The 14946-nt window shown below is 47.6% G+C and overlaps 1 protein-coding gene across 2 annotated transcripts in view; it reads right to left on the bottom strand.

Moving 5' to 3' along the window:
* Positions 1-8603: 8603 nt before the first annotated feature.
* LOC137432237 (anoctamin-4) overlaps positions 8604-14946 on the bottom strand; it is a 323734-nt gene continuing 317391 nt past the window's right edge. For both annotated transcript variants that reach the window (XM_078782883.1, XM_068123986.2), the window contains exons 23-25: positions 14509-14631; positions 12298-12409; positions 8604-10725 (exon numbers count right to left, since the gene is read on the bottom strand). In XM_078782883.1, the coding sequence (XP_078639009.1) occupies positions 10549-10725; positions 12298-12409; positions 14509-14631 (412 nt within the window). In that variant the 3' untranslated portion in view covers positions 8604-10548. The remainder of the gene's footprint in view (positions 10726-12297; positions 12410-14508; positions 14632-14946) is intronic.

Raw genomic sequence — 14946 nt, 5'->3', positions numbered from 1 at the left:
ATTCTAGGGTGTGCCTCATGGAGCATTTCCAGCACTCTAGATCTCCCTGGAGGGGGCACCACGACCCTGCTACCCCACAAGATCACATCATCCTGAACGCTTATTTCAGATTTGCACAGTGAATATGCCTAGTGCTTTGTATCTGTCGAGACTGGCCAATCATTGGTTATGCAGCGACGCACACACGACAAAATAGGGTCCCGATTCGTCCACTGACTAATCTCTTCAACCATTACTGGCGAATAATTTAAGAATTCCATGAGGAGCACAGAATCTTATGGAGTGGGAACCCATTTGGGGCTGTCCTGTAACGGCAAACGACTCAAAGCTTCAGCATGCCCCAAATCCTTGCCAGGCTTGTACGAGAATGTGTAGTTGTATGCTGACAGAATTAGCGCCCAACGTTGTATCCTTGAAGAGCTAATACAGGCCCTGCTTTAGTAGCACTGAATAAGGTCTGCAGTGGTTTGTGATCATTGGTGATTTCAAAATGCCGACCAAAAAGGTACGAGTGGAATTTCTTTACCCCGAAGACCACCGCCAGGTCCTTTCTCCAGTTGAGAGTATTTTTTTCAGCTGCTGCCAGGGTACGCGAAGCAAAAGCGATGGGTTTTTCTGTTCCATCTGGCATACGATGAGACAACCCTGCCCCAACGTTATATGGTGAAGCATCACATGCAAGCAGTAGGTCTTTGTTGGCATCATAATGCACGAGAACATTGGAAGAACTTAACGGTTGTTTGGACGACCTGAACAAATCGTCTTGCTCTGCACTCCACTTCCAAATGCGTTTTTTTTATTTAGCACAGCATGGAGTGGTGCAAGTACTGTTGATAGTGTTACATATTTATGGGAATGTATGTGAATTACTATTCAGGTCTTTGCTTATCAATGTGTAGTCGATTAAGGGTTGTTGTGGTTGGAGGGTCAGGAGCCCTTCTGGAAAAAGAGACCGGAAACGGAAGAGAAGAAAGACACGAGGGAGAGAAGCGACGAGGATTCTTTTTCCTCGCCCCGCTCCGACGAGAGGTGGGACCGATATTGAGCCGTGTGGAAAAGCGGCGTTCCCGAGCTCGTCTGGCGAGAGGAGTTACCGGGACGGATACCTGCCCGGTGGACACGTCAAGCTACCGTGTGGCCGTGCACCGACCCAGCGTCTGGCACCGTTCGCGGCACCGTCTAAACAGACGCGTGCGGGTCGCACCTTGGGGCCTAACGCGCCTTGCAAGCGGCGTGGGGCTTTTGGCTTGCTCTACCGTACCCGCTTCGCGTGGCCACGAGGGGCTGCAGCCACGGTGCCTGGTACGATACCTGCCCGGTGGAAAAACGTGTCGGATGAATGTCGGACTCGGGTCGTGGGATGTTGCATACCGATGTCGGATGAAACCAAAAACACTGAAAACATGTCGGAGGCTTTGAGTAATGGTCGTGGCAGTAGTGTTCACCAAGTGAATTACTTCTAAGTACTTTGAATAAGTGTCCACCAGAACCAAAAACATTTTCCCTTTAAAAGGGCCCGCCAGGTCTAGATGAAGTCGTTTCCATGGCCCTTCGGCAGGCCAAGACCACGATGCGGGCTGCCTGCCTTCGCATTCTCCTGACACATAACACACGATATTATTATTATTATTTTTGTATACTGAATCGAGGCTCGTGAAAGAGCTGACATTTACTTCACAAACAAATCAACCAGACAAACAAAATATATAAAAAGAGGGAGCGGAAGACAAGATGGGGAGAGAAGGGGAAGCACACAAACACAACATTTGAGTCACGGTGCTTTCAATATCCTTGTCGATATTTGGCCACCACAGGTGTCTCCTGGCCATTTGTTTCATTTTTACCATGCCTGAATGTTCAGCATGTAAAACACTGAGTAGAATCTGCCGTAGCGATGTGGGAATAACCACCCGAGAGTTCCACAGTACAATATCGTCTTCCACAGAAAGTTCCAGCCTTTTGTTGTGATAAGGCCGAATCACCTCCTCCGGATTCTCATTCCAACCATGTTTTGTGAAATTAAGTACCTGGCAGAGAACTGCGTCCTTCTTTGTTTCTGCCGTGACGACAGCGGCATTCACAATTTCATCATTTTCACCAGAAGTACCTCCACAGTCACTCGTTCAGGCTTTGTAGGATGACCCGGTACGGGTTTTCGTGAGAGGAAATCCACATAAACGTTTTTCTTGCCTGTGATGAACTGTATGGTGTAGTCGTAAGCTGCCAACAGTAAGGACCACTTCTTTATCCTTGCTGACGCAAACTGTGACGGGTTTGTGCTAGTTATCAGAGGCTTATGATTTGTCATTAGCGTGAAATGTCTCCCCAGGAGGTATTGCCGAAACTTTGTCACTCCAAAAACTATTCCTAGACTCCTTCTCAATCTGGGGTAATTTTTTCTGCGTCATTCAAAGTTCTCGATGCGTAGGCCACCGGCTCTAACTCACCCTCTGGACTGGGTTGAAGTAGGACTTCCCCTACACCCATGGAGGATGCGTCCGCCTGAAGGACGAAGCAGGCATGAGGGTTGTAATGACGTAGTACGTGACTGGAGCACAAAGCAGCTTTCATTTTTTCAAATGAGTTACCCTCGGCCTTTCCCCATTTCCATTTCACCTCCTTTTTAGTAGTTTGTACAAAGGAGACATGATTTCGGCAAAATCTGGAACAAAACGACGAAGGAAATTTGCGAGGCCAATGAATGACTGTAAGTCACCCACGTTTTCGGGGACCCCTGCCTGTTGGATAGCTTTAAGCTTCTGTTTTGTCGGGAATACCCCCGCAGCCGAAATAACCAATCCAACATACTCAATCTCGTCCAGCATGAGGTGGAACTTGTCACGTTTTAACGTAATTCCGTTTTCCTCCAGCCTTTTCAAAACCCTGTGACGGTTTTTAAAATGGTTGTCATCACTGTCTCCCGTCACCAGGATATCATCAATGTACACGCAGCACCCGTGAAGGTCTTTTAGCAAATTCTCCATGGTACGTTGAAAAACTGGAACGGCTGTGTTTACCCCAAATGAAAGCCTTCGGTACTGGTACAGGCCTCGGTGTGTATTTACCGTAGTATATTTTCTGCTCACAGGGGCAAACTCCAATTGGTGGTAAGCTTGGGACAAATCAAGCTTCGTATACTTCGATGTCATCGGTGGTGATGGGAACGGCAACATTGAAAATATTTTTCCAGGGAAGGGAACATTTTGAAATAATATCTCGACCCAGTAATGAAGGTCCTGCTCCATCGACGACACGCACTGTAACAAAACCACGTTGTTCCCAAATTGAACGCACATTTCTTTCTCACCAAAGAATTTGATGACATCACCCGTGTAGCTCTTCAGTAATATTGTAGTTGGTTTTAAGGTATTGATGTCACCGGACAGACGTTGAAAATCACGACTGTTTAGTAGAGTAACTGAACTTCCCAACAGACACAGCACCATGGATAGCCAGCTCAGAGGGGAGTGTGGGAACGTCTGGGCCATGGATAGCCAGCTCAGCGGGGTGTGTAGGAACGTCTGGGCAATGGATAGCCAGCTCAGAGGGGAATATGGGTAGCGTTCCCACACTCCCCTTTGAGCTGGCTATCCAATAAAACTCATTATCTCAAAGGAGTCTTGTAATTGAAATCATTACATTTTTTATCGAAATCGTCTCCTTCGCTAGGAGCAATGGACAAGCTTCTGAGACTCGATAAGTTCTGCAGGGACCCTCAGGCGACGGATGCTGCGAGCCAATGGGGAACATTGGCTTCGGGCCCTGACTAATTATATGGCCAAGGCTCCAGAGATTACAGGGGTGAAAAAAAACTTTCTGTGCTCACCTGTCACGTTTCCAACAACGTTTTTGACTACATTTCACATTGTGAGACTTATGAGACCGCTGTTGAAGCCTTGAGGGAAATCTACATAAAACCTCGTAGTGCCTTGAACGCGAGACACATGCCCTCTACGAGGCGACAGGATCCCTCTGAGCCTCTCGAACATTATCTTCAGGAATTGAGAAGTCTCGGGAAAGACTGCATGACCGAGGCTCGAACGGCTGCCGAGACAGCCGATGATCCCTTTCTGACAGCTCCGAGGCAAGACACCTTTGTGACTGGCCTTGTGTCACCTACGATACGACTAAGATTACTGGAGAAAACAGCTATGGCGCTCCAAGATGCATATGATCAGGCTCAAGTCCTACAGCTCACTCAGACTCGCTCTGAGGCATACGGACGGCCTTTCATAACAGCATGAGCAACCGCTGAAGCTTACGCAGAGATGCCTCCTAATGCTGAGCGATCCCTTGCGGGTGCCGCGGCTGCACCGGGAGCCCTTGCCGCTCCGTCGACACCCGAAGAGGAAGGTATCAGTACTACGGCTGCTGTCTCTCCTGCCGAGCACGTGAAGTGTTACTTTTGCAGAAATCGTCAGCACGCTCGGGCTCTTTGTCCCACCAAGGAAGCGCTGTGTCATACTTGCAGGAAAAAAGGTCACTTTGCGAAGGTTTGTCGCTCCATGAAGACGCGATGTACTACCCTCATGGGAACCAAGACTTCGCGGCAAGCCCGCTCTGGAGACCCGGGCCTGTCTCGTAGCCTCTCCAGCGCAGTGCTTCCAGTGCTCGTCGAGGGGAAAGCCGCCGATGCACTGATAGACACAGGCAGCAGTGCGAGCTACGTCTGTCAAGCCCTGGTTTGGCGCCACAGATGGACGATCGGCTCAGCTACGCGGCGAATCTACATGGCGTCTGCAGGCTTGTGGATTCACACTAAGGGAATGTGTAATATGGATTCTGTCTCCTTCGCTTGGAGCAATGGACAAGCTTCTGAGACTCAAAAAGTTTTGCGGGGACCCTCAGGCGACGGATGCTACAGCTGCTGTCTCTCCTGGTATGCGGTTCGGGTTATCCGAACCCGGACCCACTTTTTTGAGACGGATGGTTCGCCATAGTAAATATGAACCGCTGGTTGATTGGGTACACGTGCTGGAGGCGAATCCGGAATATGCCCATATTCGGATGGCGGACGGACGCATGGTGACTGCATCGGTTTGGCATTTAGTTCCTTGTGGCGAGGATCCATGTCCTGGTATGCGTGAGGGGCAGGTGGCCGGGCAGGAACTGCATAACACACCTGCGCTGTCTCCTCTCAGGCTAGTGGCGGATTCTTCTTCTTCTAGGTCCCCGTTGCATGATGGCGTCCCGATTTGCGCTGAGCCACTGGGGCCCGGCCCTGAAGTAGATTCCCCCAGTCCCGCCGGGCCTAACTTGGTCGATCCTGACATCAGTTATGTCGGCTATCGTACCCGAGCAGGGAGGGAGAGTCGGAAGCCGGTTCGTCTGGGGTGGTTGATTGTTTTTGTTCTTTGCTGATGAACGATGCTATCTGTGGGTTTTATATGCAGTAGTATGGATTCTGTTCATGCGTGCTCCACGGGAATTTTAATGGTGTCTGCAGGCTTGTGGATTCGCACTAAGGGAATGTGTGTTGTTAACTTGGAAATTAATGATGTTGTGTATCCCGATGTAAAACTCATGCTAATGCCAAACTTATGCGCTGATGTGCTGTTGGGACATGATTTTTTGTATAGACATGGGCGGTTGGAAATGCGATTCGGAGCCGGGGAGAACACCCTTTCTGTTTGCGGTCTGGCCGAGATGGCTATCGATCCACCTGCTCTATTTCCGAGCTTAACTGCTGACTGTAAGCCGCAGACCATAATGTCTAAACGGTACACTCGCGCTGACATGCAATTTATTGCTGATGAGACTGAACGATTGCTGCGTGAGGGTATTATAGAGCCTGGTAGTTCTCTGTGGAGGGCCCAAGTACTTGTGGTGCATATGGCTAATCATTGGAAGCGCATGGTCATGGATTATTTGCAGACTATTAATAGATTCACACAGCTTGACGCATATCCCTTGACAAAAATAAATGATATGGTACGTGATGTGGCTAAATACCGTGTATTCAGTACCTTGGATTTAAGAAGTGCGTACCATCAGATACCGATATGTGAGTCTGACAGGCCCAACACAGGGTTTGAATCTGGCCAAAGGCTCTATTAATTTCGTCGCATCCCTTTCGGCATGACAAATGGCGTAACTTTTCAGCGCGCCATCGATGATATTATTGCGAAATAGCAATTGAAAGACATTTTTGTGTACGTTGACAATGTGACGGTTTGCGGCCACACTCAAGAAGACCATGATGCCAACTTGCGCAGATTCCTGTGGTACGTGCAACAGTACCATATGACTTTCAACGAGGATAAATCTAAATATTCAGCCCAGACGATAGACCTTCTCGGGTACACAGTGACCGGAGGCGAGATAAAACCGGATGCTGAGAGACTGCGCCCTTTGCTCGACATGGCGGCTCCGTGTGATCGTGCATCTCTGTGTCGTGCCTTAGGGCTATTTGCCCTTTATTCTCGGTGGGGTCAAGGTTACATAGAGAAGATTCGTCCTCTTGTAGATTGCAAGGCATTCCCTCTAACGATGGGTGCCAAGGCCGCATTCCAGCAGCTAAAAGAAAATATAGCAGGCGCCTGTGTGACCTCCATTGAGACAATACCCTTCCTAGTCGAAACAGATGCCTCCGATTGTGCTATCGCTGCAACACTTACCCAGGGGGGGGAAGCCTGTGGCATTCTTTTCGCGAATCTTGAGAGACAGTGAATGTAAACACTCTGCTATCGAAAAGGAAGTGTACGCGATCGTCGAGTCGATCAGGCAATGGCATCACTTTCTTTAAGGCAAAAAGTTTCAACTCATGACCGACCAGCAGTCTGTGGCCCTTATGTACGACCATCGGCATGCCCAATGCATTAAGAATGAAAAGATATTGAGATGGCGGATAGAATTGGCAGAGTATTGCTTTGACATAACCTATCGACCAGGAGGTGATAACCTGGCAGCCGATGCCCTGTCTGTGCGGTATTGACGTCCAACGATCTGCGGGTTATCCACGAATCTCTATGTCATCCGGGGGTGATGCGTCTCACGCCGTTCATGTTCGGTGTGCGCTGAAGTGAAACCTCGTTTACAAGCCACCGATGGGGACTTTAATTCAAGCCATCGTCCTTGGGTATCGATTTTAAGGGACCTCTACCATCGTTGGGGCCGCATCGCTACATGCTCACGGTTGTAGACGAGTACTTGCGATTCCATTTTGCATTCCCATGTCCTCCATTGCTGTCATCCGCTGCTTGCATCAGCTGTTTCTACTGTTCGGGTATCCAGCTTTCATGCATTCTGACAGGGGGGCTACTTTCATGTCTCAGGAGGTGAAGGCCTATCTCCGAGAGCGAGGCATCGCCACCAGCCGGACTACTCCATATCATCCGCAAGGGAACGGAAGAGTCAAACGATTTAATGGTATTGTCTGGAAGGCCGTGTATGGCGTTGAAAACACGGGGCTTGAGCCCTCATCAATGGGGTTTAGCGTTACCCGAGGCCTTACACACTATACGTACTCTCCTATGTACTGCTACAAATGAAACTCCCCATGACAGAATGTTTCATTTATCAACGGCGTAGTGCGAGTGGACAATCCTTGCCTGGTTGGTTATCCGAACCCGGACCCGCTTTTTTGAGACGGATGGTTCTCCATAGTAAAGATGAACCACTGGTTGATCGGGTACAAATGCTGGAGGCGAATCTGGAATATGCCCATATTCGGATGGCGGATGGACGCATGGCGACTATCAGTTCGGCATTTAGCTCCTTGTGGCGAGGATCCATGTCCTGGTATGCGTGAGGGGCAGGTGGCTGGGCAGGAACCGCTTAACACACCTGCGCTGTCTCCTCTCGGGCTAGTGGCGGATTCTTCTTCTTCTAGGTCTCCGTTGCATGATGGCGTCCCGATTTGCGCGGAGTCGCTGGGGCCCAGCCCCGAAGTAGATTCCCCCAGTCCGGCCGGGCCCAACTTGGTCGACCCTGCAATCAGTTATGTCGGCTATCGTACCCGAGCAGGGAGGGAGAGTCGGAAGCTGGTTCGTCTAGGGGTGGTAGATTGTTTTTGTTCTTTGCTGATGAACGATGTTATCTGTGGGTTTTATATGCAGTAGTATGGATTATGTTCATGTGTGCTACGCGGGAATTTTAATTGGTGGGAGAATGTAATGAAAAATGAAGGTTAAGACCCGATGCAGTTCCCTCTCTGGTGGTGAGATAAGCAATGTGCTATAAGAGGGTTGGCTTGAGCGTGAGGGAGCTGTCTGTCTTTGTGACGAATCCGGGCTGGGAGGTTTAAATGACGCATCTTTATATGGCTTGCTTTGTATAGGGTTTCATAAATGATTGCCTGCTAATATGTGATTATGTTTTATAGATGACGTGGAATATCGATTTCACTAAAACTCATTATCTCAAAGGAGTTTTGTAATTGAAATCATTACAATACCCAATCGCAGTTACTCACAACGACACCTGATCATAATCTCCAGGGATCAAGTATACGAATGAAGTCATTCAATGAACCATGAAGTCGATGAATGAATGAATTTGCGATTTGAAGATGACATTGCCGAACAGAAATCGACGCACAGAGTACAAAAGATAATCCAACTTTCTTGTTGATAACGAATTAATCGCATGTACAGTAACAAAAGTAATGTTCAACGTTTTATTTTCTTTAAATATATATGTAAACGTTGAAATATAATAAACATATAAATAAATACAGTATTTATTTTGGTTTTAATGCGACTTCCATACGAGTTCCAGAAAAGCTCACACTGCAGAGTAAAGTTAAAGCTTTCCTTTCACAGCATGCAAATACTACATGGTAGTAATCAAGTAAAATATAAAGAGAACAATTATAACAAGAAAACAAAATTTAAACAAGTTAAAGTACAACTTAAATCGGGTACGTGACCCATTTCACAAATCCATCAACTAATTTGCTCACGTCCATTAACTCACCACTAGTTATAAAAAAAATTATTGTACAATCTTCAGATTAACTGACACACACATACGGACACACACATACACAGACAGACACACACCTGAAACTTTTTTTTTCTCCCTTACTGCATGGTGGTTATGTTTCAAACAAACAGCACACAAGGTAACAATCATGAACATGCAGATAACTGTGTACAATATTGATCTCATAATGAAATACTTCCGGTATTGAGATACAATTCACAAGAAGCAAATGTAACCGCGTTCAACCGCTAAACCTATTACAAGGTGCTGTACAGTGTACAATGTATGTATTCTTCTCCACCGTCCCTTCGCGGAATGTTCAGCATGCAGACAAAGGGACACTGCTTATAAATCGAGGTCGTCCTGTCATATAAGATTCTGGAACATCAGATTATGAGTATTGTTTACAATGCCCTGGACAGTCATAGAATACATCTCCTGTACACGAATCCTCAAGGCAGCCCTGGTTTGGATTCTGCACGAAACGTCACAATTGGCAAATAGTCTGTGCAACACACTATGACCAAACACACACACACACACAGACACACACACACACCCTTGTACCTTTTGCTGTTCACCTTTGCAGCCCTATCACGTACATCCCATCAAATTAAAGGAATACATTTCTCTTGCTCTGACGCAACAATGCAGAATGCTGAATGACCTGTTGCAGGTGAGGTCTGAGCCTGAGTCGAAGACCAAGCTTCGCTTCTGTCAATCCCACGCAACCAAAACGGTGTTGCCAAGAGCGACCGCCGGTATGACATATTTTGGCATCAATAGTTGCCCATCACATGTACAGGAAAGGATGCTATTCTCACAGTCTGTTTGGGAAAACAACAACATCGACATATTGGAATAAAAACACTCCGAATATAACTCCTAAACATATTTGGGCAGCGATGGTTGAGCGAGAGGTGTGCTGCAGAATCTCCTCCAATCAGATGACAGTATGACAGTGGGCATCAACATTATGGTCACTTATAACACCAATGTCATTCACAAGCCTAAAAGCGCACATCAGAAGGCCTGGTTAAGCCATCAAAGGCCTACTAGCATTTAGAAGGATTGGTGTTGTTTCTTGCTTTTGCTGGACTCAGTCATTCAACTAAAATAATTTACTGAAATTAGCCTGAATCAGGCTGAAAGTTATATACAAAGTCCTTGTATCGGAATGGCGAACGTCTCGACTGGATCAGAGCTTGGCGAGTTTTGCAAATTGCAAGCTTGACAATCGAAGCAGGACGAGAGAAGGTGAAAACCAGCCTCGGGTCAGGCTGGCAGCCTGGTACCTTATGGCGGTTGGTAAATCGGGGGGAATGGCGAGGGCGATGGTTTAAATAGCTTCTAAAGGATCACAGTGCAGTCCTATGAATACCCTCTCTCATCCACAACAGGCAGACAGGACCAAACGGCTTTGAATTTACCTGTTAGGGTTACCTAGCTGGGGAGTTGGCCAACTGAATACTGCGCACACTTGGGTTGCAGCTATTGGTGACGAGAGAGAGAAAGAGAGGGAGCACGACAGAGAGAGCGAGAGCGAGAGCGAGAGAGAGAGAGAGAGAGAGAGAGAGAGAGCACGAGACATAGCATGTGGTGCGTGGAAGGGCAGGTGGATGGTCATGGCCACTCGTGGTAGAAGCGATCCTTCCTTTTCTTCTGACGTAGTGTTTCCAGGTCGGCCTTGTAAACCATCTCCTGCACGAAGAATTTCTCGCGGCGCATAAACTCTTGCAGACCGCGCGGTATGTCTGGAATGAGGTATGCAATCAGCATTTTGATGAAAAATACGAGGTGCTGTAGGGGTGGAAGGGGGAAAGGATGGGGACACGTGTTAAATTTAGCTGTTCTGCAACAAAAACAATAGCAACATGTATTATGATAAAATTAAAATAAAATGCATGGTGATCATACTGTTAGGTTTATGATGCGGAGGAGGTCCAGTCAATGGATTAAGGCCTGAGCACCATCCGGCAATCGTGTAAGTTACACATTTTATGCTTGTTCAAAGGACACTGTGGATCGGGATAAGTCGTCCTGTGTTTTTTTCACCGCTGGGACGGTGAGACGGAGTTGTAGCCTGTAGTAGTTGGAGAGGTTAAGGTGCTTGTAATGGTGATCTCCAATGTCCAGAACCAAGTAAGGCCATGTGAGTGAGGTTGGGCCTGGGTTGTGCTTAGCACATGGGCTGGTGGAAATAGCCATTAGGGAAGAAGAGAGAAGGGAAGAGCCAGAATTGACCGGAATGACCGGCGAAAGACTGCCATAAGTATTGTGGAATCGGATTAGCAAGGGAGAGGGAAGCTTTTGTAGGAGCCCCGCCCCAGAAAAGGTCGACAGAGGTCGGGCGAGACGGCACGACATCCCTCAAGCTCTTTCTGTCCCCGTGTCCTCGGTGTGACATCTCTGGCTCCGGCCACTTTCCTCCCTGCTGACTCCCACTTCCAAACAAGCTCGGATGGGTTTGTCCCGTCATCAGACCGTTCCTCGTCCTGCTGGTGTCCTACTGCATCCCATCTCACTTACCTGGTTTTGTTGGTGTGAATTGTGATGGACCGTTGTGCCTCAGAAACTAGTGGAACGGCAATTGCTTGAGGTTTGTGTTTCACGCGATTGTCTTGCGTGCGATTCCCTATCATTTTTGTTTGCCTCGTCCTGCTCTCTTATTTATTAAATTAATTATTTATTCCCTTTTAAGCATTCCTGAGCATGGTGTTGGCTTAGCGGTTCGGGTGCCGGCTTGGGATCCTAGGATCCTGGGTTCGAATCCCGGTCGATCTCTGAATTCACATCAGGGGGGTTGACTCATCAGGGGGGCCTGTCGTCCTTCCGAGGTCGGCAAATTGAGTACCAGTTCACTGGTAAAATTCCCTGTGTGTGGCAAGAGGTGATGAACAGGGTTGGCGACAGGAAGAACATCCGGCCATAAAACAAAACATTGCTTCAAAAAGGGGACCACGGTGCCCGAAAAAGGCCAATCCCCGCTCCGCGGGGAAAAATGGCCTCCAAAGGTGGTTCTTCAGCTGGCCATCCGTGTGTTTTTTCTCCAGCTATTTCGCTGCGTCAGGTTTGGTTTGGTGCACTTCATTGTCAAATAATTACTTAAAATGCGTCGTTGCGAACATGGTCCGCAGCGCATGGTCTCCGCTCCGCACTGGTCCAACATTTATGCAGCGAGGGCCATTCACATGTCAACTTTCGTGCGACAATGAAACCTTATCACCCAAATATTGTGAATAAGCTGAAAACAAACGGTCTATTGAATTTAAGTGAATGTGTCACAAGGCAAAAGTGAAATAGTATAATGTAAGTGAATTACAAGGATATTTGTGAGGGACATTCTAAGAGGTATAACTTTTGTAGGCCCACCTCAAAGACGACGATGAAAGCGAGCCGGGCCGCTAGGATGTGCCAGAACTGCAGAGTGAGCTCATAGTGAAATTCTTTATGCTCCTCTGGGGGCAATCGATAGTCTCTGTACCTGCAGAAACACAGCAAATGGATCTGCCAAACTTGGCCAAAAAGGCAGGAACTCTGTACTATAAAAGTGAATTTGTACATTTGTTTCTTTATATATGCTTCAAAAACTAAAAAAATACCAAAACAAATCCAACTATGTTTAGCATGTTCCCTCAGTCTACCTCAAGTATGGTCTGGGGAGGGGGTTAAGGGTGGAGGGGGGAGGGGGGAGACGTAAATGTGTACAATATAGCGCCACCTGGTGGTGTCCGGTACTACAAATCATCTTCTGAGATAAAGAAAGTTAAACAAGTTGATAACACACACACACACACACACACACACACACACACACACACACACACACACACACACACACACACACACACAGTCACACACAAACACAGTCACACACAAACACAGACACACACAAACACAGACACACACAAACACAGACAGACACACACACACACACACACACACACACACACACACACACACACACACACACACGCACACAGACACACACACACACACACACCGACAGAGAGAGACACACACATACACCGACAGAGACACACACACACACACACACACACACACACACACACACGCACATGCACACAAACAGAGAGAGACACACACACACACAGACAGAGACACACCCGCACATGCACACACACACACACAGACAGAGACACACACACACACAGACACAGACAGACACACACAGACAGAGGCACACACACATGCACAGACAGGCACACACACATGCACACACACACACACACAACACAACACAACCACAACACAACACAAACACAACACAACACAACACAACACAACACAACACAACACCACACACACAGTTACGGATTCGGCACTTCCGTGGTTGTGGTTTCCATTCATGTGAAACATTTCTGGTTATGTATTATTATTATTATTGGTGTTTGAAGGAAACGGCGATTATGGTTATTGTTGTTTAAGGGAAATGGTTATTGTGCTTAAAAGGTTAAAAGCGCTCATGGAAAAAACGAGACAGGAAACAGGATCGAGCACCGGAAGACGGCGATAGAGAGGAAGAAGAAGGTGTGAGGAAGAAGTAAAAAGGCGTGTCTTGAAGCTCCGTACCGAGCGTGGTCGAGCGAAGGTCGTGAGTGAATTTTGAGTCAGTGAAAGGAATTTCGTACGATTGGTGTTATCGCGGGAGTATTGAAAAGCCTGCGTATTCAGGTATAGGCGTTGAGGTTCCGGAGAATCCTCGCCTAGAGGCTACGGCTCGAGTAAGAGCCGTCCGCCATTTTGACCCTCGCGCGTCGTTCACTGAACAAGGTTTTTTCTGCGTCAGCTGGCCTCACCCTCCGGTGGTCTGCCGGGGATGGGTGTGCACTAAAGCGGCGTGTGAAGATTACACTGCGGTTCGCGGATTGAACGGTGAATGTACACGTCTGGATCGCGTCTTTGGGATTTCTCTTTCCACTGCCAGTTTGCTGTTGGTTTGGACCACGTGACGGTCCACACCTTACCTACACCTCCTTAACTCGCCTCATCACCGGGATCCCCTCTGAGTTATAGAGACATTGAGGAGTGTTTTGTCCCGTTCACTGGGAGCGCAGTGAGTTTGAGTTAGGTTACTTGAGAAGATGGTACCATCTTAAGATATTGATTGTGTGGTTGATTGCTACCATTGTTGTATTGTTCTTCCTGTGTGCTTTTTAATATATTATTTGTTTGTTGATAACCATTGGTGTGGTTTCATTATTGATTTTGACACGGAATAACATATTTTTTCTGCCGTGGCTCCTCTCGGGGGTTTGGAGGTATACCGAGACCAGGAGGTCGGGGAGGAACACGGAACACACACACAGAGACAGACACACACACAGAGACAGACACACACACACACACAGACACACACACACCTCTACCCTTTCCCTTCCCTTCTGGAGCAGGCGAGTTGAACAATAATTAAATATAGCTCCTCTTTTCTACCTGCTTCAACTCCAATCCCACGTGTACCGTAACCTGCTGCACAAATTCGAGAGCAGTACTTAGTATCAAGAGTGCTTGGAGGGGACCTATCACAGGTGTGTTTACCGCAGTTCACTATGTCGTGTTTACCTGCAGTACTTCACGTCCCCCATGGAATCCGACGAATGTGTTGGTATTGTAGGGATGGAGTCCTTCTCAAAGTCTGTAACGTTGAACACCGAGAGACTGTTGTTGACATAGTTGGAGTAACAGCTGCTCACCGGGTCCGATGGAAAACACACAGGTGAAAGAGAAACACGACGTTAAAATGAGAATTGAGCACAGGTATGCAATGGTGGGAAACAAAGCAGTCTTCACACTCTTCCTCATTCCTTGTGACCAGATGGTGAAACTGCCCCCATGAGATACATACATAGTTATGTTCATCAGCTCGAGGTTGTTGTGCTACAGGATCTTCTCCATCAAACCATTCAAAACAATGGCCAATGCCCCTTTCATGGTGCGCCACCAAAAAGGAAACTCACGCTACACCTTGCTGTCACCAATGCATTCCTCTGCCAATCTCGT

This window comes from Myxine glutinosa, chromosome 8 (assembly GCF_964187855.1).
Source record: "Myxine glutinosa chromosome 8, kmMyxGlut1.1, whole genome shotgun sequence".
Lineage (NCBI taxonomy): Eukaryota > Metazoa > Chordata > Myxini > Myxiniformes > Myxinidae > Myxine > Myxine glutinosa.
Note: the sequence above shows the minus strand (reverse complement) of the source record. Positions and strands in the feature narration are given on the sequence as shown.